The 26170-nt window shown below is 40.4% G+C and overlaps 1 protein-coding gene across 3 annotated transcripts in view; it reads right to left on the reverse strand.

Moving 5' to 3' along the window:
* dnmbp (dynamin binding protein) overlaps window positions 1–26170 on the reverse strand; it is a 67519-nt gene that overhangs the window by 17493 nt on the left and 23856 nt on the right. The window contains exons 1-2 of one of the 3 annotated variants that reach the window (XM_028029018.1): window positions 21072–21215; window positions 17802–20024 (exon numbers count right to left, since the gene is read on the reverse strand). In XM_028029018.1, coding sequence (XP_027884819.1) covers window positions 17802–19812 — 2011 coding nt within the window. In that variant the 5' untranslated portion in view covers window positions 19813–20024; window positions 21072–21215. Of the gene's footprint in view, window positions 1–7732; window positions 9572–17801; window positions 20025–21071; window positions 21216–26170 lie in introns of those variants that run through there. The other 2 variants (XM_028029017.1, XM_028029019.1) reach the window with 2 other exon arrangements.

Below are 26170 nucleotides of genomic sequence, written 5' to 3' on the forward strand. Positions count from 1 at the left end.
CCCCCCAAGTTTTCCTGCTAAAAATACACCTAAACATATATTTTTATCACTTTTAAAGCTAAACCAATCCAAGTAAACTCATTTCTGTCGTGTAATGCTAACACTCATGCTAAAGTTTCGTGCTTCTCTGCAGTCAACCTGATGCAGAGTCAAACGTTTGGCCCGCATGCGACTCTCTAAGGTCACCAGACAATAAGCGCCTGTGTGTTCTGCTCCAAAGTTCGCCGCAGTGTGCACACGGTATCCACGGCAACAGGCGGGGAAAGCGGGGCCCCTCCTCGTGTCAGGTTTGGGGTTGGGTGGGGGGAGCTGGGAGTGGCTTTTCCCAAAAGATCCCGCTGGGAAACTCGGCTGAGACCAGAAGCTGGTTGGAAAATAAGCCCAAACATGCAAACTGGTTTGCTTAAGAACCTGCAAGCCGCGGCACGCAGCCAATACACGATGCGCTTCAAATAATTCACAAAACTGACAGGTACAATAAAGGAATAAATAAATCAGTGCAGGATTTATGAATGTGTTTTTGGAAGTAGATGTTTGTGTCATTTCCCTGCAGACGATTGGAACAATAAATTTCATCTAGTTTTTCAATCACCTCAGTAAAATAAAGAGAATCTACTTAAATAAATCCTCTTGCTATTGTCCAAACTGAATCAGTGACCGTTTTAGGAGGAAGGTCTCTTGACAGGGGAGTTTATTTAGTGGCAAACCGTCCTGTTTATCTCTTTTAGGGTCAGATGTCAAAGGGTCACATTCTTGCTCATATGCGAAACTTCCCAGGGACCAGTTTCTAACGTTTACCCTCAGGATGCAAGCATGTTGCATTCTTCTTTAGTCTTATCAAGTTTTTGTGATTAAAAAAAACACAAATCACCATTAAATTGTGGATTGTGAGGAGAATATATAGTTTTCAAAGTTTTTTACAAACCAAAATCCATTTCTTTTTCAATCCAGTGAAGCTACAACTGTCAAGTTTTTATGATAAGAAAAAAAACACAAAGTAGCACTAAACCGAGAAAAGTGAGGATAATTTAGGGTTTTAAAAATCTTAAAAGTGTGGCCTGCATTTGTATTCAGTCTCTCTTTACTCAGTTTCCTCCAACTAAAATCCAGTTCTTTTTAAACTATTTTCAATCTACAGCAACTTTCAAGTTTCTTCAGATAAGTAAATACAAAGCAGCATTAAACTGATAAATGCGAGGATAATTTGTAGTTTTTGTTTTTTGCGGAAAAAAATCTTAAAAGTGTGGCATGCATTTATGTTCAGCCTCATTTTACTCAGCTTCCTCCAACAAAATCCAGTTCTTTTCAAAATCTTGTCCAGCTCCAACAAACTTCCAAGATTTTTGTGACAAACACAAAGTCGCACAAAATCGTGAAATGTGAGGACAGTTTGTAGTTTTTTGCAAATAAAAATCTTAAAAGTGTGGAATGCACTTATATTCAGGTTCATTTTATTCAGTTTCCTCCAACTAAAATTGAATTTTGCAAGGAGCTATTACCGAAGTGTTGAAGCCAAACTCCATAAAAGCAGGGCTTTTCATGACTCATGGGGTGTTTAAGATGAGATTTTCTCAAGTGGAGGACGCTGCGATTTAATTACCACCCTGAATTATTCAAATGCTGCAACACTCGATCCAAGCAGCGTTTAAAGGCTGGGATCGCTTGCTTCTTTGAAACTTCCAGGTTTGCATTATTTGACGATGAACAATATGCAATTACTTCAAGAGACCATCAGTTTTGCATATTTACAGAGGGAGCTTAAAGTTGGGCCTCCTAATACCAAGAAAGCTGTAATGTCTTGGAAATAAACACAAGAAGGAGGATTTGTAATCTTTTAGGCCCCACAAGTGACTCAGGACTGCAACCAACAACACAGTGGACACAGTTTCATAGTTTTTTATGCATCAGAGCACAAGTCACTTAAGGTTTTTATAAATTTTCATTCTTTTTATTATCATAGCACTCTCCATACATGAGCAGATTGCACTAACAGCAACACTCTTTAGTGTGTAAGTTGTCACTGAAGGAAAAAGACCCAGAATTTGTCATTTTCTACAACAAATAACCAAACTTTTAGTGGAGTTTGTTGTTACCATTTCGTACTTTTGCAGTTTTGATCATTTCATACCCTACTTTTTTAGTTTATTTTAGGCGTAAAATGGAAATATTTAGTGTAACTGCTGACTTTAATAAGAAGATTAGAAAAAATATCCAGAATGTCATTAATTGTTGTTCTTAAAGAGAAACAGAAATCAGCTAATACTCTATTAGCACATATACGTTTTCCAAAAATGGGAGACTGGAAATCAATCACAAAACTTTGACTTTGCTCATTTACTCCAAAGGTTCTGAACAGGTGCAACTTTACCGAAACAGCTAAGCATGTTCTCAGTTTCAGATTTTACTTGTGGGAAAAATACCTGCAGTACAAGCTGTGTAAGAACAGCTGGAGCTGACTAAACATGTCAGATTTTATCAGTTTCTGGTTACTGGACAGGTAGAGACAGATGCATCCCTTCAGGCTTTATGAGCTTTTACTAAATCTTTCGCTGTTTCCTCCTCTCCTGATTGAATTTCAAATCCCAAATCACAATTAGTTTTCCTTTCAAACAATTGTTTTACTGCTAAATACAAGCATATATTAGCTACCTTGCTAAAGAAAACACAAAAATATCAATTGTACATCACTGAAAATCAGATTAACATTTAATGTTTTCATATCCAAAGGCAACTAATTTTAAAAAAAGCTACTGTTGAAATAAAGTTGTAAGTTCCCACTCTAAATGTGACAAATACTCAGTTCAGTAGCAAGTACAGCTTATAAAAATGTTACATTTTCAAATCTGAAATTTGTTTTGTCTAACAGGAAAGTAGAGTAACCCAGTACTGCCCCTCCCCAACATGTTGCTGGACAATCAGAATTCCTTTTATTTTAAATGTGCAGGAAGAAGCACAACATCATTTAAAAAAATAGCAACTCTTGAAGGCAAGTCAAATAATTGGATAAAAATAATAATAAATATGTATATCTCAATAAATACAGCAGAAACACAGAACAACTAGGAAGTTAAGGAAAAATAGCACCAACTCTTTCTCTTGGTTATTGAGGTAATTTTGTTGTAAACTCACTAAGAGCAACAAGCAGCGGATTGCAGGCTAGTTACCTGAGCAGAACACAAACTTGTGTCACAAATTAATACAATGTTCTCTCTAATAAGCCCATTTAGTTGCCTATCAACTTATTTAGCGGCTGCTTCTTCCAATTGTTACGTATCAAAATCAAAATAGATGTTTCTTTTGTCTTATATAAAAGTCGGTGGATCAAATTATATTGTTTTTATAATAAATGTTTGTGTAAATATGTTAGTCCAGGAGAAATTTCAAACAGCACAAGAAAGTTTAGCTTCCACAACAACAACGTTCCTGCTTACCTACCGACTCTGAGGTCAGCATAAAGTGACAGTAAATAATATGAATGAGAAAACAATCATGTGAATTTTGACACCGGGTTGATTTGCTAACATCATATTTCTTGCCTCTAAGTAGAACTGACCTAAATTAACTAACTGTGTGAACATGGGCTTATCTATATAAAACTAATCACTGAAGGACAAGTTCACAAGCTTTCTGTGCTGAAGGTTTGATACAGATATCAGGATTGTTGCCTGCTGGTTCCGGTCACATAATAAAGGATGAAGGGAACATTAAAACGAGAGTTTGCATACAGATATATAAATAAACATAGCCAACAATAGGTTCATATGGCGTTTGCTTGAGTTTATAACAGGGAAAATGATCAAAAATAGGAACATATCTTAATGTTTAGAAGTGGCACCCAGCTGTAATAAAATAACTACTTCTAAATTAAATAATAACTCTTAAGCAAAGTTTTTCTGTGGAAAACAAAGATAACAGAGCAATGTCAATCGCTGCATTATAGCGTTTTATTCACGTCATACTGTTGACATAGATTTATTTTTATTTTCCCACAAAATAAAAATATTTTATGGTTGCTTTACAATCAGTGACTAAAACGAATACATTTAGTTAGCACGTCTTCTGATGAAATAATTATGAGCTACATCCTCGATTTATATTTGAGACTCTTCATTTGAAATTAGAACGGAAGTAGATCTTGAGTAAATAAGGCTTATAACTACATTGGGTTAAAAAACTATAAAAGAAACACTCGCTACTCTTCTGAAAAGAAAACATTGACATAAAAGATAAAAAATTATCTGGAAAAAATACTGTGACTGGCTAACCATTAGCATCTAGCAACGATGAAGACGGCGTCAAAGTTGGCCATTCCTGCCGGCGTCCATTTCACATATTTTATAATAAATCTGAACTGGATTTGATCATAACTAATTAAATATTCTTTTAATTCACTCAGACAAGGCAAACCGTTGACCTTTCTGTTTAACATGCCGGGTTAATATGGCTGATTTCTATCTCTGACAGCTTAGAGTCGAGTTGACCTGACATGCATGTCTTTGAACATGTTCAAGGAAAACCTGCTCTCCATGCAGAAAACTTCACTTTTCTAGAAATATTTAAATCTTGTCTCTTCTGATAAAAACCCCAAAAATCTAAATATGCATTATCATTTATAATTTAAAAGACTTGCAGTAAAGCTCACGATTAAGATGGAAGAAAATAAATGAAATCATGTGTGACTCATCCAGACGTAAGTAATGTAAATTACTTTCTGCCTGTCGTCAGTGAGATAAGGCCTCTTTAAAGCAATGTTGTCAGACGATTTGAGATTTTATCCTAAGATTTCTTGTCTTAGCTCACCAACACCACCCTGCCTGCTGCCCACCAATGGCAGCAACTAACCAGGGATTACAGCGGACAACACGGCACTAGTTGCTGGATCACGGACGGATAACGACACATTAATCACACAAAGGTGCCTCAAACTCTGCCAATGCACAAAAAGCAAACCAATGAAATTCTTACCTTATTAGATTAAAACAAATTCAACAAGTTAATTATTTTTAAAATGAATGGAGGAGACATAATTTTCGTACCACATAACTAACAGTAGGAAAACTATTAACTGTCATGTTTGGAGAGGAACAGTTCACTTGTGCAATTGTAAAATATTGCATTGACCTTTATGGAAAATGCTTGCACATTTTTTTAAGCAACTGTGTAAATATGTTTTTAAAACCTGCAAAAGCAGCACATGTATCCAAATTTGTAACATTAATTAGACTAAACTGATCAGGACAAGAGTGCAAGATTCAAAAGGAAAAACATACAGGGTAAAAGATAAAAAATCTCTAACATCACTTCAATGTCACTTTAAGCCTAATAAGTCCTGCAACAGGATGGTCAGCTGTTATTTGCTCTACAATTTAAGAGCAAACCCCTGACTGAGCTGCAACAGTTTAACAAGATTAACGGATGACAAGACACTGCACAGGCAAGCGAGCACGCACACACGCCTCTGTGTGATCTGAAAGATGCCGTCAGCTCTCGAATTAAGCCTCCCAAGGCCTAACTAGTGCACACACACATACACACACAGAGTTTCAGGCTGCAGAGAGGGAGTCAGGTCAGTGCTGGACACCGCCAGGCACCAGACAGACCCCCACCATCCACTCACCATGCTGACGCTACGGATTAGTACTTAGACTCCTGAAAAGAGTGTGTGTGTGTGTGTGTAGGCGTGCACGTGTGCGTCGGCGGGCGTGTGTGTGTGTGTGTAGCATGTGAGGGCTTCTAGGTAACTGGGGGAGGAGGTCATGGGGCGCCACCTGCTTCATCTCAGACACAACAATATGATCCAAGGAAGTGCTCCTTTGTCTTTGTCCAAGTCATCATGAAACAATCCCACACTGCAAAGGTTTCCTGCGATGATTTGGTCGCGATTTCTTTACCCAAATCCATGAAAAAGAGAAATCTTTTCTAACATTTTAGTCTTATTCTGTTTGGATTAAGTCCAATTTGTGTAGTTTATCATTACCAAAAAAGGATTTAATCCCAACCATGAATGTCAAACATTGTTTTTCTGTTTTTACTGAGCTATAGAAAAGTGTCACATAAGCTTAAACTCACTGTGATGCACTAACATAAAGTCCATCTTCATTCTCATCTTTCTAGCACACACAATGAAAATCTTCAGTCAAAACTGATTGTTCTATATTTGAGCATGTTCATATCTTTACCTGTATTCATGAAAAAAATATATTTTTCATCTTTAAAAAACTCACAACATAATGCTTCCACCCCCACACTCCAAAAACACAAAATCCTACCAAGTTTTTCTGGTCCAGTTTCTAGTGAACATATCTTAGTACACTTGAAATGAGACAAAACTAGCTCATAAATAACTTTTCTGCAAGGTATGGGAGTTTGTTTAAGTCAATAATTCCTCAGTATTGATGAAAAAGTGCTAGTTCCATTGGCAGATTATTTCACTACACACACATTTGGTTTTATCAGACTACAGCATCTTCTCTCACCAAGTTCAAGGACATTTTAGACAAACCTGTTTTCTTTGGAAGAAAAATGCTTACGTCTTTCCGTCCTAGTGTATAACCCAGACATAAAGGGAAAAAAGGAAACTATTTTCACATCTTGTACATATTAAGTCCTTGTTGGAGCTCTTTCAGTGTTGCAGTTGAGCTCTTGGAGCATCAGATTGTATATAATTGGTGGCAGGTGCGAATTGAAGACTAAGCGCTGAATTAAAATACCAACAAAGTAGTAGCTTAAAGGTGCTTCTTTTTGTATTTTTAATATATTTACTTAAAACTTGAATAGTACAGGATGGCTGTTGAAGACTTGCTGACCACACTGGAAAGACACCAAATATGATGTTTGGCTTTCGCAAGAAGAAAAAGTCTTCAACAGAATGAAATGTTTAAATAAACTGAAGTAAAAATGCATAAAGGATGCCCACAGTCCCAACTGTCTGGGACAGGAATATCAAGGGCAGCAGACGTTTGTGACAGCTGACTGCTTTATGTGTCACAATCTTCGGACTCTGAGTCACAGCCTAATGACAAACAATTCCCAGTAACTTTGGGTTAAAAGAGCCAAATTTAGCACCACATGTGTGTAAAATGGACACAATTTGCAATCCGCTGCTGTGTAGAGCTAGTTTTCAGGGAGTCTTTCTAAAAACTAAAGGTAATAAAATAAAAGAGTGACCTTTCAGTCATGCAAAAACCAAACATAACAGGCTGTGTGTTAAGAGCGCACACAGTTATTCAGAGAACGACAGTAAGGAGGAAACTCACAGATGCAGAGAATGACAGAGAAAACAAAAACTGAGAACCCACCTAACCTGTTCTGTAGGTTCTTGCAAAATACCTGACAACTCACTTTCTACTGAGATAGACGATACTCTCTCTCTCACACACACACGTACACACACACCGTTTCTGAGCGCCTCTATGGTGAGCGTGGCTAGTCAGCACTCTGAAGCCCCCCGGCATTGATTAGAGGAGCACATCTGGAGGTCACCAATGACAAGACAGTGACTGCAAGGACTGTCAAACCTTACCTGTTCTGTTTTTCTTAGTTGGGAATCTTCATCTGACTTCTGTCTCAGAATTTCCCCTATAAATTTTCATCTTAAGGTTTACCTTATATGCTTTATAAAGGCATTAGACTTAAGTTGTACAAATGACCTCATCCACATAAGTGCCCAACATGTTGTGCAAATAAAGGATGTGGATCACCTTCTCTCACATGACAACATCCTTGTGTTTACCTTGCTTTTGTCTCCTGGTGGTGGCGAACGGTGACTTTCGCAGGGAGCTTGGGGCCGTCTTCCTGTAGAAGCTGTTCCTGTCCAGTGACCCCATATATACAGGCTTCTGACTCTTTTTTGAGCCGTTGTTGCCAGCGCTTGATTCGCACCGCCTTTCCTGCTCGTCCTTGTGACAGTACATGATGGGATCCTCAAAAGATTGTATTTCTCCACGTGCAAGCTTCTCATTTTGCTGCTCAACCCATTTTTCGCAGTGTGTCCGGTGATCTTTTACAGGATATTCCTCATAATCAGGCTCCACAGATACTGAATGTAGATTTCTGAATCTATTTTTGGCCCGATGGTGGGGATGCTCCTCTTCTCTGGATTCATACCGGTCTTCATATTTCTGGTCATAGTAGTCATTGTCCTCTCTTGTTTCGTATTCCCTTCGTTTGCTGTAACGTTCATCTCTCCTGTCGTCTCCTGAATCCCTGGATCTGTAGTTGCGATCCCTCTCCCTGCATTCCCAGCGCTCCTCAACGTCAGAGTCATACTGGGCCCTTCGTTTACTTCTTTGGATTTCCTCTCCTCTCCGGTCGTATTCATCCCGGTGTTTGTAGTTATGATCCCGTCTTTCGTATCGATCCTCTGCATAGCGTTCAGAGCGACCGTTCCTAGATTTTTGTTCTTCGTAGTAACGGTCCTCCTCTCTGTGCCGGTAATGATCTTTTTCTCTGGAGTGATATCTGTCCTTGGAGTCATAATACTCCCGATGCCTGTCTTCACAATAATCTCTGTCCCACTGATTGTCTCTGTGGGCGTATTTGTCTTTACGATCATGGTAGTCTTCATATTGATTGTTGTACCTATCATCTTCTCTACGGTGTTTCCTTGTGTCATAATACTTTTCTCCCCTTTCTTCATACTGGTCTTTGTATTTCCTGTCATAATGATCCCTATCCCTGTTTCTGTCCCTGTAATTGTACTCTTCAAAGTCTCTCTGCCTCCTGTGGTCGTACCGTTCAGAGTAATATTCATGTTCTCTATCCCAATCATCCCTTCCACCCCTGTCCTCCATTTGTCCATAACCTTCATGAGTCCTCATGTCATTACTGTCCCTTTCTTGAGGAAAGTTGTTCTGGAGGTTGTACTCATCCTCCGGGCCTTGGTAAAAACAATGCTTTCCCTTCCATTCAGAAATCCTCAAGTCCAGGTGACCATCTTCTGACCGAGGGTGGTAGTAAACATCGTGGCCCAGAGGCCCCTGCTGGTGGAAGACATCGGCTTGTCCGACTTGGGCCGGCCATGGAGCTTGAACATGTCCTGGAGGCAGTGTAGGCGCACCAACTGGAACCATCATCCCACCAGGTACTGGCATATGTCCAGGTGGAACAGGGCTTGCAACTAAAACTGGTCCCTGTGGCGGCCCAGGAGGAAGGACTCCATATCCAGGATAAGCAACCTGTTGCTGCTGAAGCTGCAACTGATGTAGTTGCTGCAAGTGTTGCAAATGGGCCATCCGCTCCCTTTCTCTGGCCCAGTCGGCGTCTCCCAGCTCCTCCACACTCTTCCCTCTCCTCAATGGGACGCCAGCTGCTTGGTTCCAATCCCCTGGGCCAAACATGACTGGGTTCCCATAAACAGCTGGGCTCTTCATGGCTCTGCTTATTCAAAAATCAGCCAACCCAGGGCTGATGAGCTCCTCTTCAGTGCGGCTTGTTTTCTCTCTCCAAAATCCTGCATTCCATAACAAGGCGCCGTGGGAGCCTCCACCTGCTGAGCATATTGTTTCTAACTCTCCCACTTGTTTTCCCGTGTCTCCTCTTCACTCGCCTCCGCAGGACTGCCTGGCCCAATCACCTCCCAGCCCTCGGTGCAACTGAAACCTACCCTCCCACATCTACCTCGGCGAATCAAGGAAGGAGGGAGTGAGTGTAGGGTTACTGAAGGAGGGGCCTACTGGGTTAATGATTCAGAGCAGTCACATGGGACGAAGATTAGCCCAGCAGCCCCTCCCTAACTTGGACCTGTGTTTCCAAGAAAGGTTTGTGTCTGGAGTGTTTCTTTAATAGATTACAGGGACAAAACACTTAGTAGCACGAACAATTTTGCATATTTTCTTTGCTTTTCTGTTTCTGTTATCCTCAGCAGCTCATGTATCCAGCCCTTATCTTTGACTCAATCTCTGCAGTTCGACTTTGCCCTACAAGTCGGAGCGAGGCAATCATTTACAGAGAAATGTATCCATATGATTTTTCTTGAACTACATATTTGGGACTGTAATCTAACTCTAACTGGACTGAGGGAAGTAGAAAACTACCAAAATAACAATTTAAAGAGCGTGTAATATAATCAGGGAGAGGTAATTAGTGCAGAGAGGAGGTTTTTGAGAAAACACAGCCTGATTAAGACGGCGCCGCCAGTGAAAAAGTAGCCGCTGGCATGTACAATGAACTATTGTAGGAGACTGTCCTTACTTTCAGAGAGACACAATCTTTTAGTGTGAGAAAAACTTGATCCTATTCATAAGGGTAGAGTATAATATAACCTGCCCCCCTCCCTCCACTTTAACGCTGGCTGAAAGAAGGAGAAATACAAAGAACACGCTAAAAGACACAAATAGATAAATTCACACCAACCCTCATAAACATATGCATTTAGTGTCAACTAGTAATGAAATCAAGCAGCCTTAAATATAATTAGGTTGATTTTAAACAAAATGAGTCTTTAAGGTTGTATCTATCATCGAATATATATACAATACCACTTAGAAATACTAATAGATCAATTTACAGAATCTAAAGAAGCAAAAAAATAATTTAGCAAAAGTGAGGATGCATACACATATTCAATTTTAAAATGACTACAAATACAGTGTCCTTCAAAAGTATGCCAATCCCTTGATCTTCTTGAACAATATGTTGCAAATATATCGTCATCGCAGTATCTGTGTGTGCAATATTCATATTGCAAAGGCCTGTTTGCAGTGCAATAATGGTTGACTAATAGATACCAAGTGTTTTGAACTTCTTAGGTAATAATTAGCTGGAGTCTCAGCAAATGCTTACACCGGATACAAACGACACCGCCCAAAATGCTAAAGGTCAGAGTGATGAAAGCACAGATGAGAAAGAGAGGAAAGAAGAAAATGGGAATATATCGCAACTAATATCTCAATTTTTGTTCAATCCTCGAGAAAGAAAGCCTTGAGTTTGACACGTATGTCAAACTCAAGGCCGAGTGACATACATGTCGAGTTTGACATGTATGTCAAACTCGAGGGGCCAATTCTGGCCCACCACAGCTTTTATGTGGCCCTCAAGAATCCAGGTGCCAAATTATATCAACCAGTCCACACAATTTTCCGAGATTGTGGAAATTCACATAAAATCACAGTCCCACATTTTTTCTCACTAATGCAAAACTGCAAATTTTCCACAAAAAAGGTAAAAAAAACCATCAAAAACATTGGGTTTAACTGACCACTAACTTCCTCCCTCCTGTAGGTGGTAGTATTTTGAACTTTTGCAGCAATGCAGTCTCAACTTTATTTGATGTCAAGTTCTTAGTTCGTCTGTGGTTAATGTGACGATTAACGTCATACATAAACGTAAATATTGCAAAATTCCTTTAAAATATTTCTAAATTAGCTAGCTCCACAAAATTTGTGATCTTATTGCAAAAAATGAACAAAGTGAAAAGATGTTTAATTTTAAGAACTACTTATGAAATGCAAAGACAGCTATTTATTAATATCTTAACAGTTTGTTAATGGGTTTTATCAATACATTCTGGCACGGCCGGCCCTCTAAGAACATTCATGAATTTGATTTGGCCCAAAAGGAAAATGAGTTTGACGCCGCTGCCCTGCAGTGAAATTATTGGTTAATAAGGCATCTTACAAATTATTTTTGTTTGTAACAAAAGATAGATTAAGCAGTACTATCCCAAAAATTACATTAATCTTTGTTATGGCAGAATGTGCAAAACTAGATACAGACAACTGGAAAGCACATTGTTCTCTTTTTAAATAAACCTGCCTAATTATCAGTGTACAGCATCTCAGCTTTCAGCAGCACAACGAGACCGAAACTCTGTGCTTGTGTTCACCTTTCGGCCGTAGGAATGTCAAGCACAACATTCCTTTCATGTGGCTGTTTGCTTATACACCTGAGGTTTTTCAGGAACTGGTCAACACACATCTGTTGGGGGAAAAAAAAAAAAAAAAAAAAAGCCGTGGCGTGGATAAGGTAAAACACCTGACTTCTGAAAAGCTGCAAAAGTGGAAAACTCATGAGACAAACCTGAAATGAAACAGAGCTGTAAGCTTGGGAGGACGATTTATTACTGTATCTGGTTAACAGAGTTTGAGAGGTGGTGAGAAAAAGAAAGCAACCTGTGCTAAAGCACAAATGCCAAAAAAAAACAAATGCAAAGCACGTTCTAAACTGGAACGTCAACTGTAATACAGCCAAAAAGAAGTGAATGGCAATAATAAGTGGTTATGTTAAAGAAGATCCACTTGCAGAGATGAACTTTCTGCCAATTTAAAATTAAAAATCTAAACTTCTGGATACAGTATACCTAAGGGCTAATAGGTCACACTAATAAAGTTCTTTTGGTTTGGAGGCATTAGTGAGGAAAAAAGACTTGAAGTTGGTTGTTTCTAGTATCAATGAGAGGCGTTAAAAATGTTTAAAAGGAAACTATTTGCATGGAGGTATGTCAGTCATTCACTCAGGTTGCTACTTAAAGACTTCAGTAGAAAACAGGAGGGCCATAATGGTGCGTTCACACCAAACATGTTTTGGTCTGGTTTACATTCAAAGTCCATGTGGAGGCGCGTTGAGGCGTGTTTCGAGCGTTTGGCGCGATTTGAACCGTTTGGAGCGTTTGACGCTTCAAGAGAGGAAAACAACGGCTAGAGTGATTTTGACGCGCCTCCACATAGACTTTGAACGTAAACCAGATGCGCCTGACGCGTGAAGCGCTAGCTGTAGAACAAAATGTCCAGCGTCTGCATTCAAAGTGCACACGCATCGAACTTGAAGCGTCTGAACATTTTTTTCCAAACTTATTTGTGCTTTAACATCAGGTACAAGGTGAAGGCAGTGTAATAGTTATAATCATCTGACACATTTTTAACGCGCATAATGTGTTTGGTGTGAACGTACCATAAGAGTGCAGCAAAGATTGATTGCTTTATCCTTTTGAGCTTTCAAATTCGGTCTCTGCTAGATGTGGAAATGATAACAGCCTTGTGAAAACCTCAACGTTAAGGTGGTGCATTGTCTCTAGAAAAACCAGGAAAAGTATTTCAAATTCTGTTAATTATTCTTCAGCATAAATACAAATCAGCTAAATTTTGTTTTGGAAGGCCAAAACCTGAGTTCTCAGCACAGTCCTTGTTACAAAGTGCTTTCTAATCTAAGCTTATATTTTCAAATATAAGTTTAGGAAGTAGTTCTGAGTTGTTTCCCGGCTGTGATGACAAAGTCGGGTATTAAATTTATGATTCCTTTTTGAAATGGTGATGCAAATTATTCATCTCCATGGACTTGATGAAATATCACACCCTGCTATCTCACAGACTAGTAAGTTGACTTTTTGAGTAACCAACCACTCATTTCAAATGAAGAAAATGCCACTTGTCTTTTGACCACTGTGCGCGACTCACACTTAGAAAGAAGTCAAAAGAGCTTAGAGCATGTCGGTACCTCCCCTTGTGCCTGTTCTCCTTCTCACTCAGAGGAGTAGCCATCATTGTGATGAAGCAACTGGTCAATTGATTTGATTAATTTGTGAACATTCAACTCTAGACATTGCCCTCTTACAGAAGCGCTGAAAAAGCCTCCAACACTTAAAAGTTTTTATGTGGTAGTATTACATGTACTTAGTAAGTATAATGTGACTTTTAGCCGGGAACGACGCTAGCTGGATTCTTTTAAGACACAGTTTAAGACTATTCAAACATTTATTGTCTTTGTCAAAACAAAAACTGTAGAATTAAGCTTCACATAGACCAGTCAAACCTAGACTGAATTATTTAGCACCAATTAGAGATTCCTTAAAACAGTTTGAAACCTATTAAATCTTTATTTGTTGAAACAAAAAGATTAAATGTTTTACAGAAAATTGGCTAATTATCTAATCTCTCATTCTTGTGAACCCAACACTGTATTCTTCTCATCTTGTCAGTTGGACGCATCGTTATGTGGCAACAAAACTTTGATTGCCGCACCTCTGTCCCCATATTTATGGTTGTAAACGATTCAAATGAAAACTCCTGACAACTTGACCTACAAAACAAAATATCGCAAATAACACAACTATTTTGTTTGGCAGATGTGTTGATTTCATTCAAATAAAGTTAGCTAAACTGAGTAAAATGTTAGCAAATGTTAAAAATGAGTTTAATATTTCCCTGCTCTTTGTCAATGTCAATGTCAATGTCAAATTTATTTATATAGCACCTTACAGCAGACAAGACTGCACCAAAGTGCTGTACAAAACAACAACACAAAAACAACAACACAAATGACAAAACAGAACACACATCATTTAAATGCCAGAGAGTAAAAGTGAGTTTTAAGAAGCGATTTAAAATGGTCCAGGCTGTGGGCAGATCTAATCTGGAAAGGTAAGTTATTCCATAAAACAGGAGCAGCAACAGAAAAAGCTTGATCTCCTTTCCTCTTAAGTCGAGTTCGAGGAACTGTAAGTAATAACTGATTATTTGATCGTAGCGTTCTGGACACAGACTGGAGATTTAAAAGGTCCCGAAGATAAGGGGGGGCTAACCCATTTAAAACTTTAAAAGTTAACAAAAGAATCTTAAAATCTATTCGATAAAAGACAGGCAGCCAGTGTAAAGATGCCAGAGTTGGCCTTATGTGGTCATGCTTCCTGGTTCCTGTGAGAAGCCGTGCTGCTGCGTTATGGATCATTTGAAGTCGCTGAATCTGTGATTTTTCCATCCCTCTATATAAAGAGTTGCAGTAATCCAGTCGAGTTGTTATGAAGGCATGGATAAGTCTTTCAAAGTCCTTAAAACCGAAATAAGATTTAACTTTTGCTAAAAGCCGAAGGTGGTAAAAACTCGATTTAACGACAGAACTAACTTGTTTATGTAGCTTTAGAGAGCTGTCAAAAGTGAAACCAAGATTCCTAGCAGAGGTCTGATAAGAGCGAGCTAAAGAACCAAGAATCTGATCTGGATTTGTAGTCTGAAGTTTCTGACCAAATAATAGAACTTGAGTTTTGCTTTCATTGAGGTGAAGAAAGTTTTTTTCCATCCATAATTTAACTTCAGCTAAACAGTTTAGCAACAGCTGAAGAGAATCAGTTGTACCATTTTGCAATTTAAGGGGCAAATAAATCTGGATATCATCTGCAAAACAATGAAAGGAAATATTAAATTTTTGGAAAATTTTACCAAGAGGCAGTAAATACAAGATAAACAAAATGGGCCCTAAAATTGACCCTTGGGGAACACCATACTTTAATGGTCTGGCCCCAGAACAGGATTGGTCAAGATGAACAGAAAAGGTTCTGTTTTCTAAATAAGACTTGAACCATTGGAATACTGAGCCTCGCAGGCCAACACAGTGTTTTAATCTATGTAAAAGAATTTGATGATCTACAGTATCAAATGCTTTGTGAACAAAGCTGTTATGTTCCAAACCACACAATCAAACTCAAAGTGTGGCACCTTTTTCAGTCCGTTTGAGGACTTTGATCTGCAGAGCTCTCTGCAGGCAGGGCCCAGTGTTTAAGTTACTCTCTGCTCTATAACAATAAGCTTCCATTGTGTCTCAGACGTCACATATAAAAGAAACACACCCAGCTGAGGCACGGAAAAACACTCCCACTGAAAGTGAATTTGTGCTGAGGTATTTTGGACGCAGTATAACAAGTTTCTCCAACAAAGATCCAGTGAGGATTGTTGATGCGTACACATCTGTGATCACAAAAAATTAAACAAAGCAAAGTCTGTTATCTCTGCCACGCTGTAGATCCTCAGCTTTTGTGTCTCACTTTTACAATTAACATTTCAAACACTTCACAAATCGCAGATCTTGACAAAATCTTTACCACATTTCCACATCAAGAAGGGATACAAAAATATAAAAGAAGACAGGAGACTTCATGTTTGTAAAAAAGGGTGTGCAGATTTTTGTAGCGAGATAAATGAATGTAATCTGTGGAATGTGAATGACTGATCCTTAAAGGCACCTGTAGCAAACGTGACCAGTTCCTGCCTGTAACGTAATCTTTTTCCTTAATCCCAGCGTTGGTGAGCAAGCCTGGCAGGACAGAAATACTGTTTTCTAATCCAAGTTGTTTCCTTGCTACTACAGCAAATAAAATAAAACTTTGTTGTTGGGATGAAAATAATACACAACAGAAGCTGAGATTCTACATTTTCTGCATAAAAACCAAAACAATTCAGTTTAGACCAGAGATCTGCAACCTTTCCTGTCCAAAGAACCATTTTGTCCCTCTGTCTAGTCAAATAAAACTATTTTAGAGATGGAAACATTGCATTGCCTTTTGAAAAATTACAACTTACCTTTTATGCAAAATATCTAGCACCATGGGGAATCTGTTGTCATTTTTTAGAGCAACACCATTTTATTTCTATTTTTAGGTTTTAGAAGAAACATAAAACATTAAAGTTTGTTGATATTTATGGAAAATTGTGTTTAAAAAAATCCTAATTTGACAAGAAAACTTGATTTTAAAAAACTGCTGTTGATTTTAGTACCATTCTGTTGTGGAAATTTAATCCAATTATTCCATAAAACAAATTTAGAGACTCCCAAAAACCTGCATTTGGTCCCTGTGAGAGACGCAGGCTTCCTTAAAATGTAAAGGTTTATTTTTCCTTCCCCCTAACAACTGTGTATTGTAAACAACAGACAGGTCTTGGGGGTATTTTTTGGAAACAAATAGCCTTTTGTGATTGTGTTTGTATCAGAGAGATTAGGGAAAACGGCTCAGAGAGGAAACCTGGTGAGCACCAGTGTCTCTCAGATTCTTCCTTTATTAAGTTTTTACTTGAGTATCCGTGAAGTCACCGGCAGGCAGTGAGGAATACCATGGAGAAAATCTAATTTCATTGTCAGCCAAACATTTCTTCTGCTGCTTAAATGACCAATGGAGTAATCCCATCTGTCAAATGAAAACCACAGGGATACGTCTACATCTGAGTACATGTAGAGCGTAATTTTGCACAAGTCTTGCAAGAAAAAACAGCTTTGGGCAGGTTGTTAAAATTTGGGTGGCTTTTCACATAATTTGGCGGGTTTTTAGAAAATGTTCAGAGGAAAATTATTTCTAAGTCATTCTCATTGTGTAGCAGAGAAGAATAAAACTAAGAATAAAATAAAATAAAATACTGTGTTATCACACTTGTCAGCTAATTTAGTTTGAAATCTGCAGAATCTGTTGGACGTGACACGATCACTGATAAGTCATTGGTTAATCAAGTGTCACTATGTAGAGTGAAGTTGCCCCCTCGCCTTCTTTAAATCAAACAAAATTGGTGTCAAACGTTTGTGCTGCGTTTGTGCAGCAAAACTTTTCGTTTGTGCCGCTATCATTTTAAAGATATTTAGAAATGTTTCTAGAGGTCATGAAAGGTCAACCAGCCTCCCATCTTTTTCAAATCGAACAAAAGGCTGGATGGCCTTTTGTCCTTTAAACTTTCATTGTTATCTTCAAAGCCAAAGCAGCACAGAAAAAACTTTTTGTAGCACAAATGTAACACAAACGTTTGACACCAATTTTATCTGATTTGAAGAAGGTGGGAAGGGGCGGCAACTTCACTCAGGTCACTATGTAGTAGTACTGTAAAACAAAAATCCTGGGTTTTTAGGAGTTGGGAGGTTTTCTGTTGTTTTGTGCTGGGAACTGTCAGCCAGATCTGGCAACCCTGAGGTTACCATGCTATTTGCTAGTTCTCATGCCTGGATGGTATATTGCTAATCAATAGTTTTCTGTAACAGAAGTATGTGTGATTAATTTTAGGTGAGTAAATAGGTCCTGATGTTTCTGTGACTCTTAAACCAACGTTCGGTCTTACCTTGTAGATGCTGCTGCTCCAAGGCCAGTGTCTCCAGTGTGTAGTTACAGAACTCCAGATTCTCTAAGGTCTGCATGCGTGCCGTCTCCTCTTCCTCCTCCTCCAACATCGCTCTGAGCTCCTCCGCAGTCCGAGCATATTCCTCCATCTCCTGCTCCACTTCCTGGAGCCGCAGCAGCACTTGGTACCGTTCCTCCTCCTCCCTCTGTCTCTCAGTTTCTGCCTCCATCTCCCTGTTCAGGTCTGGGTCTGTATCCTGCAGGGTTTCGTGTTCGTGGGTGGCCGTGGGGTCGCCTAACTCAGTGTGAATCTCGACTGCATCGTTGGTGGTGGTTTTCTCAAGGTTGTAGAAGCTGGGGCTGTTTGTTCTTTCCGTGCCGGCTGGATAAGAGGCGTTTTGTCTTGGTGAGCGAGCAGGGGGGCGCGGAGCAGGACGAGTTGGTCTGTACACAGTGGGGGGTGGCGGGCGCTGGACTCGAGGGCGAGGAGGCGGTGGGCGAAGGGTTCTCCGTCTCTCCAATGAGGAGTTGTTGGAATGCGAAAGGTTGGAGACGGGGGAATGCGAGGAACCTCGGATGATGTCGTTTTCGTTGCTGTAGCCCAGGATGGAAAAGTGCCGGGAAACTTGGGATTGCTGGTTCAGGTCAGCCGAGGGCGAAGGGTCCCTAAAAGCAGCAGAGCTCACATTGGTGTCACTGTAAGAAGAGGTTAAGCTTTTCTCAAACTCAAAAAGCTGCTGGGACAGCTTGGCTTCTAGGTCACTGGCTGATGTTGCCAGGGCTTCCGAGGTGATGGATGTCAGGAGTGTCCCATTAGGGCCTCGTGTTTTATTTTGGTAATGAGAATGTGCAACAGCACTATGTGTCATGTCAGCATCACTCATACTGGCATGGCGAGTTAGTCTTTGTTGTTTATTACCTTCTATGATGGTATTTAATGTGTGGGAAATACTGGAGGATCTGTTATTTGTGGTGGAAATCTCTGCTGGTGGTCTTTGGAGATACGTCTTGTCTTTTGACCAACCAGGCGCACAGTTATTAAGGCTCTGAGTTCGTTTAGGTTGTAATGTTCGACGGCTTTTGTTAGTATAGTTGGGTTGGTTTCCATTGGACTTTGGGCTAACCTGAAGCCCAGAGCGATGTGGAGGTAGGCTTGGCCGAGGAGGTAGTCTAGGCCTCGCTGGAGGAGTAGATCTGGGTCTCTCAGATGGCCTGTTAGGTGGGGGGGCAGGTCTATGCGGCTGCAATTCAGGTCTTCTGTTCATTTCATTCTGCTCTATGGTTCTAGCTTGAGCCGTAGCTGTGCTATATTCATGCATTAAGCTTTGTTCTTGGGTATTCTCAAAGTAGTCCAAGTCCCAGACAGTATGGTCCTCATACACCCTTGATTCAGGCACATTTTCAGACCCATCGGGACTTGTGTGGTTGGAGTTTTCATCATTGTCTTTCTCTTCTTCAGCATGTTTTTCCTCCGCAGATTTCTGCTCATTTCCTTCCATTTTGATGAAACGATGAGGAAAGATTCCCCGCTGCCCTCGCAGTTCCCCCTCCAGCCAACCGTCTTCCAAAGTGCTCACAATACGAATGCGATCTCCTACGTTGAAGTCCAACTCGCCTGGCTCTATGGCCCGAAACTCATACAGCCCAACTCCACAGAGACCCTCCTCTTCTTCCTCCTCATGCTCTTCCTCTATGATAGCTTCCTGCGGTTGTTCTTCTTCTTGATCTAGAAAAACTTCCCCTTCTTCCATAACTTCCTCTTCAGTCCCCTCTCCAGCATCATAAGCATCCTTGTAGATTAACTCCTGACTGTCTTCATTTAAATACTGGCCATCATCTGGGACTTGAGGAGACCGTAGAGGGCCCAGGAGTTCAACAAAACCCTCTGGGAATATGCCCCTTTGGCCCTCTAACTCCCCCTGAAACCAGCCCGGCTCAGGAAGTCCTGCGATGATGATCAAGTCGCCTTCGCGGAAGTCCAGCTCTCCGTTGAGCTGTGCATGTAGGCTCATAAGAGCCCTGGCCTGGCCTAGTGCGTAGGGTGGGAGCTCTAGAGCCTGCGCCTGAGCCGAGCGCTCAGACAGCTGCCTCGATCGACCAGAGAGGTTCAGCTCCTTGACACATGACACAGGGAAGAGACCACGGAGACCCCAAGCATTACTGCCTCGTTGCCAGGAATCCCCGAGGTTTAGGGACCCTCTCGTCTCTCCCACTACAACATCACCTAGAGAAACACAGAGTAGAGGGAATTAAATGAATATCAATGCAAATGAATTAATCAAGAAATCTCTCCCATAATAAAGTGCCTTCCAAAAACTTTTTGTATACCATTATGTTTTTCACACTTAGTCACAACAAACTCTGGCTGTGGTCACACTGCAGCCTGAAGTGACCCAAATACAATTTATTTGCCTTTGTACAACCTACACCTGCTCTTTTAAGGACAGTCTGAACAACACAAATCAGACTTTTACAAATGCAAGCCTGGCTACAAGGATATCCGACACGTATCTGATCTTTGTGGCCTGAATCTGTACAATATGGTCGCATTCATCTGACCTGATGCTCTACAAATGTCACTATTCTGCATTCTGATACGAGCAAGCAGGAAGAAAAACGACAATCCTGGCAGACTATAATGAGGATTGAGTTGTTAATGTGATGGTTCCTGTCGAACAACAACCTTAAATTCGCAAAATACCCTCCACAACTAGCATCCATGCTTACTTCTGCAAACACTGAGCACCCTCGCTACATGTGACCTTATTGTGTACGCTTCTGTACATGTGAGACACTTCTACGTCATTTGCAGTTCACACAGGAGTTCACATACAAGTTACATAAACTTGGAAATGTGAACAACCACGCAAAACATTTGGATTTTACTAAAAATCTGAATTGAGCAAAATTTTGGAGATTTTTGAATCTCCAAAATCTGAATTGAATCTTCAAAAAAAATTTGAATTTTTTGGAGATTTCAGTTTTCAAAGTTTATTTCCAAATAAAATCTAAGCAGTGTGATGAGCATTTGTCCTGCATATTTTAGATGTTCCAAAATACCTTATTCAAAATATTGCATGACCTCCTCTGTATGCCACCAAGTGAATAAATCACCCACTCAGGTGCTTGGCAGAAGGGAAACACCCAAAACATGCAAGGTGGACATTGCAAAGAGTTAGGCTTTATGTTGCTTTGGGAGTATTTGCTGGAACAACTCATCCACACAGACACTCCAATTAGAGAGTGAGGACAAACACAAGAGGACAGTTACCTTGAACTGAAGCACGGTCCAAAGTCTTTGGAGTTTGTCCAGTTTGTCCTTTGGAGTATAATCTGTCTCAACAGTCTGCGAATTAATATGGACTGCCTGATCTCTGACTATTTCTCTGTTTTCTGTTTGATTCTGCCTGGTAGCTGAAATAAACAAACAGCCTCTAGAGCTATAAAGTAATTCAAGATTAAACTTAAATTCAACTGAAAAATAACAGTAGGAAGGCTGGCCTATTAGCATAAACAAACACTGTTACCAAGTCAACCCTGCTGAACTAAACTTAGCTTCAACTGAAAAATAACAGCAGGAAAGCTCACCAATTAACACACGCAATACCAGAGAAAGGTCATTTAACATTTCTACCTTTGGAGCCCAGAGATGGGTTGACTGACCTGAAGGATTTTAGCTAGCAGGCGCTTTTGTTCTGTAAATAAGGCCATTACCCTGGTAATTACCCTGGTAATGGCCTCAACGCATCTCACAGTTGCACAATTGTTCCTTAGACTTAGACTGACTTTATTGTCATTTTGCATGCACAGGGTGTATACAGAACGAAATTTCGTTGCATACGGCTCAGGACAATGTTTGAGGTTCCAATGTTGTGAGGTTACTCCAGAATAAAATAAAATACAGTATAATATATAAATCTAAATCTAAATATAAAATATAAAGTGCAGGAATGACAGTAAAATAGAAGTTATTTAGCTCTGTACATGTGCAAGGTATAAAGTGGAGACCAGTTTTTGAGTGCAGTCCAGTTAAGAGTTCAGCAGTCTGATGGCAAGTGGGAAAAAGCTGTTTCAGAACCAGGTGGACCTGCACCGGATGCTGCAGAACCTCTTTCCAGAGGGCAGCAGGGAGAACAGTCCACGGTGGGGGTGTGAGGGGTCACTGACGATGTTTCGGCCTCAGGACACGCATCCTGCATCGATGGTTGACCTGACACTTCGCCCTTTTGCCTGAGCTGGGTGTGGAAGGTTGTTGCCGAAGCAGTTTCTCCTTGTGTGCCTTCTTCTCACTCACATGAGAGTTACCCAACTCTTTTGCAAGCTCAACCAGGAAGTCCACCCGTCTCTCCTGCACCCCAATGCATGCCTGATAAAGCACATGTGCATTCAGTGCTGCCATGTCAATCATGTTTGCCAGGTTTGCTGACCAGCTGTCACATAGTGATGGAACCTTGGTCACCCCCCGCAAGATTATGACTGAAATAAATGCCATTAGTTCTTGTGAACTAAATAGGTGAAGCAGTCACCTATTTATCCTCCACAGCACAAAAGGCTGCATGCAAATTTGCATGTGCAAAGTCTCCCAGATTTCTTTTGCTTAAACTTTTTGCATAATTTTTTTGAGGTGGATCAACACAATTAATTTGGTTAGTTTATTTCTAAACTGTCATTTTAAACCCACTTAGCTTTATTTAAAAGAAAAACATTACTAATTTCTTTTAGAAAAACCTTTGCATACTTTTTGAAACAGATTGTATGTTTTGCAAACTCTATGTACATTTGGCAAAATGACCTGGATAATGCAGCACAACATCATGGATCAGCTGCAAAAGGTCACATCTCTCCAAAAACACTTCATGTATGCTTCAAAACTAAACTGAAGAGCATTACCTACAGGAGAGTCTACTGTAGAGCTGCCTCCATCATAGATCGCACCCACCCCCAACATGGACTATTCACTCTCCTACCTTCTGGCCTGACGGTCAACGGCCACATTTACAATTGAAGAAGGGATGCTAATTTGAGCCATCAGAGTCGTCAGTTTGGACTCAGGGTCTTTTGACCCTCTTTCGGGACGTCAGGGGAGAAATCGAAAACCCTGGTAATACCAACTTTCAGCAAGATTTATAAATCAATAGTTTTAGTTTTTATCTTTTACTTTTTCATATTGTTTACATCGATTTATTATAAATTTTCTTTCCCACTCTCTTTTTCCACAATACAAAAGAAAATAAATGTTTGACTAAAAAAGCAAAATTAACTTCAAAATGTATAGATATTGAAAAAAGTTCTATAGATTATCATATATGGCACGTGTGTCAAACTCAAGGCCCGAGGGCCAAATCTGGCCCGCCATAGCTTTCTATGTGGCCCTCTAGACTCCAAATCATAGCAATGGGCCCCTCCAGTTTTTACAAATAACCGCAAAATTCACACAAAAATCAACAGATCCCCTCATGTTTTCTGAGTTTATCAACATGTTTTCTGAGTTTATCAACATGTTTTTCTCAAAATTGACCATAAACATTTTGGATTAAGTGCCTGCTGTCTCAGCCTGACCTGATGTCAGGTTATAGTCCATGACCGATAGAGCGATTAATAAAAGATCACATTTAACATCATATGTTAGCGCAAATATTGTAAAAAATTCCTTACAGATATTTCTAACTTAGCGCCACAAAATCTGTGATGATTGCAGAAAAGCACAAAAACAATCCTGGATGAACTGATTAGTGTGAAAAGATGTTCAATATTATGTTATTTTAAGAAACACTTATTGATGCTGAAACACCTATTTATTGATATTTTAACAGTTTAATTGGTTTTTATCAATATGTTCTGGCACAACAGGCCCTTTATGAACATTCAGGTTTTTGATCTGGCCCAAAACGGAAATGAGTTTGGATAAAAACGAGTGAATCATGGACTATTTTGAATGTAAACAACAATAAATAGTGAGATATTTGGTGGTGGAATGATGTCACACCGCCAGCAAAGGAAGACTCTGTGATGTCACTGGCGATGCAGTCTGTGATGTCATCAACTGCAGAATTGTATGTGACACAATTCTGCATGTTTTTCATTGCTTGCAATATCACTGACCAGTTCAGACGTGCGCAAAGCTCTTTAAGGTAGTTTACCAATCGACGTCTTTAGTGATTGTATTGAGGAGAAATGTTTCACTTATTTCAGCAATACTGCAACAAAATGATGGGACCCCAGGCGAGAACGGGAGTCCAGCAAAACCCCCAAGGCAGGTTCGCTCCTGCACATCTGGATATCTTAGATGAGGGAACCCAAAGACTGGCCTCCAGTCTGGAAATGGAGAGAGCCAGGATAGAAGACAACCAAAACATGGCCGACCTGGAGGCGGAGCTGGAAGAGATGGAACTCCAGCTAAAACAGCAGGAAGCCCTCAGAGAGAGATTTATCAACGAGGTCAAAGAGGCAAAGAGAGAACTAGAGAGACTAGAGACACAAGAGAGTCAAGAGATGTCCAGTGATCCAGGAGACCTTAACTCTGATGTCACTGCTTCCAAGGTTCACAACGCTGTGAAAGACATGAATGAGAAGCCTTTGCAACAAGACTTTGAGGATTTGAAGTCTTGTTGCAAGGGGAGGTTAGAAGACGACCAAAACCCGGCCGAGCTGGAGGCCAAACTGGAAGAGATGGAACTGAGTCTAAAAAGGCAGGAAGCTCTCAGAGAAACTCTCATCAACGAGGCCGAAGAAGCAATGAGGGAACTAGAGAGACTAGAGAGACTAGAGAGAGAAGAGAGAGAAGAGATGTTCAGTGATCCAGGAGAACTTTACGCTGCAAACATTGCATCCAAATTTTACGACAGTGTGAAAAACATGAAGAAGAAGACCTTGCAGCAGGAGTTTGAGGATTTAAAGGTGGCCCACCTCCTCAGCCAGGAAGCATTTGTTGCTGGAATACAGGCTGAGAGAAAGAAAACTGAGGCTGTCCAAGAAGAACTGGACCAACTTAAGACTTCCTACAAGGAGCTGAGATGTAAATATGATGCAGACATTTCTCTGGTAAGGCAGGAGGTGAAACGTGAGAAAGACGCAAACATAGAAAGGCAGAAAGAAAGTCTGAAGCTAGTCAACAAGCTGAAAGCAGAGAAGGAGGAGCTCTTTCGAAAAATGGCTAGAGAAATCATAATTCTGAGAAAGAGAGAGAAGCAGATGCTGAACAAACTGGATCAGGTTCACATTTCGCACGAGGAGATAAAACGTAGGTTTGAAAGAGACATTATGGATTTACAGCAGGAGGTTGAGACATACCAGCAGCAGGTAGAGCAGGAGAGAAAAGCTCACCTGGAGCAAACAGAGGAGGATAAGAAGCTTCTAGAGAAGCTGAGAGCTGAATATGCCATCCTCCAAGAAATAACAACAACAGAGAAGAAAATCCTGCAAGACAAGGAAAGGAGTGCCAAGGCTGAGCTGGAGAATGTTAGCGGTTTGTACATGGAGCTAAACAGTCGGTTTGAAACCGAAGTAACTGCATTAAAACATCAAGTAGAAAAACACCAGGAGGAGCTCATTTGTGTGAAAAATGATTTACAAAGAGCGAGAGACGATCTGCTGCTGGCCGAAACTCTGAGAGCCGAGGAAAAAGGTTTCCAACAACAACCCATCACAGTTTCCCAAGAGAAGGAAGAAAACTCACAGAACCAAGTTAAAGTATTAAATCAAGAGGTTTCTTCAGAGGAGGATCTTTCAGGAGAACCTCTATCAGGTTCTTCCATGGATCCAGAATCCTCAGAAGAGACCGAGGTCGCTGGAGAAACCATCCTGCAGGATTTGGACAATCCAGATGGTAAAAAGAAAAAGTCTAAAAATTCATTTTGGAAGAAGGTACGAAACACTCTGGGATGGAAGAAGCCAAAAAAGAAACAAACAAGTGAAGACAATCAAGATCGTGTCTAAAGTTCTTGATTTTGATATTTAGAGAAGGAGAAAGACGTGCAGGAGACGAACCGAGGACTGGAATCAAACGCATGGAGGTTGTAGCCTCTGTGAACGGGGCGCCATGCCACGCTCCGTCAAGACCAAATTTAAAAAGTTTTTCCCCCCATTGACAAACTAGAAAATAGATCCTTCCCAACGCAATTGGAAAAAATGTGGGCAGCACGGTGGTGCAGCGGTTAGCGCTGCATCTTCACAGACACCATCTGTGTGGAGTTTGCATGGTCTCCCCGTGTTTGCGTGGGTTTTCTCCGGGTGCTCCGGTTCCCCCCACATCTCCTAAAACATGTCGGTCAGGTCAGTTGGTCACTGCAAATTGCCCCCAAAGATTTGAAGAAACCCCAAACACATGTGCAGCTTTATTGTTAAACTTTAAAATTAATTGAATTAGCCGTA

Source organism: Xiphophorus couchianus, chromosome 10 (genome assembly GCF_001444195.1).
Source record: "Xiphophorus couchianus chromosome 10, X_couchianus-1.0, whole genome shotgun sequence".
Lineage (NCBI taxonomy): Eukaryota > Metazoa > Chordata > Actinopteri > Cyprinodontiformes > Poeciliidae > Xiphophorus > Xiphophorus couchianus.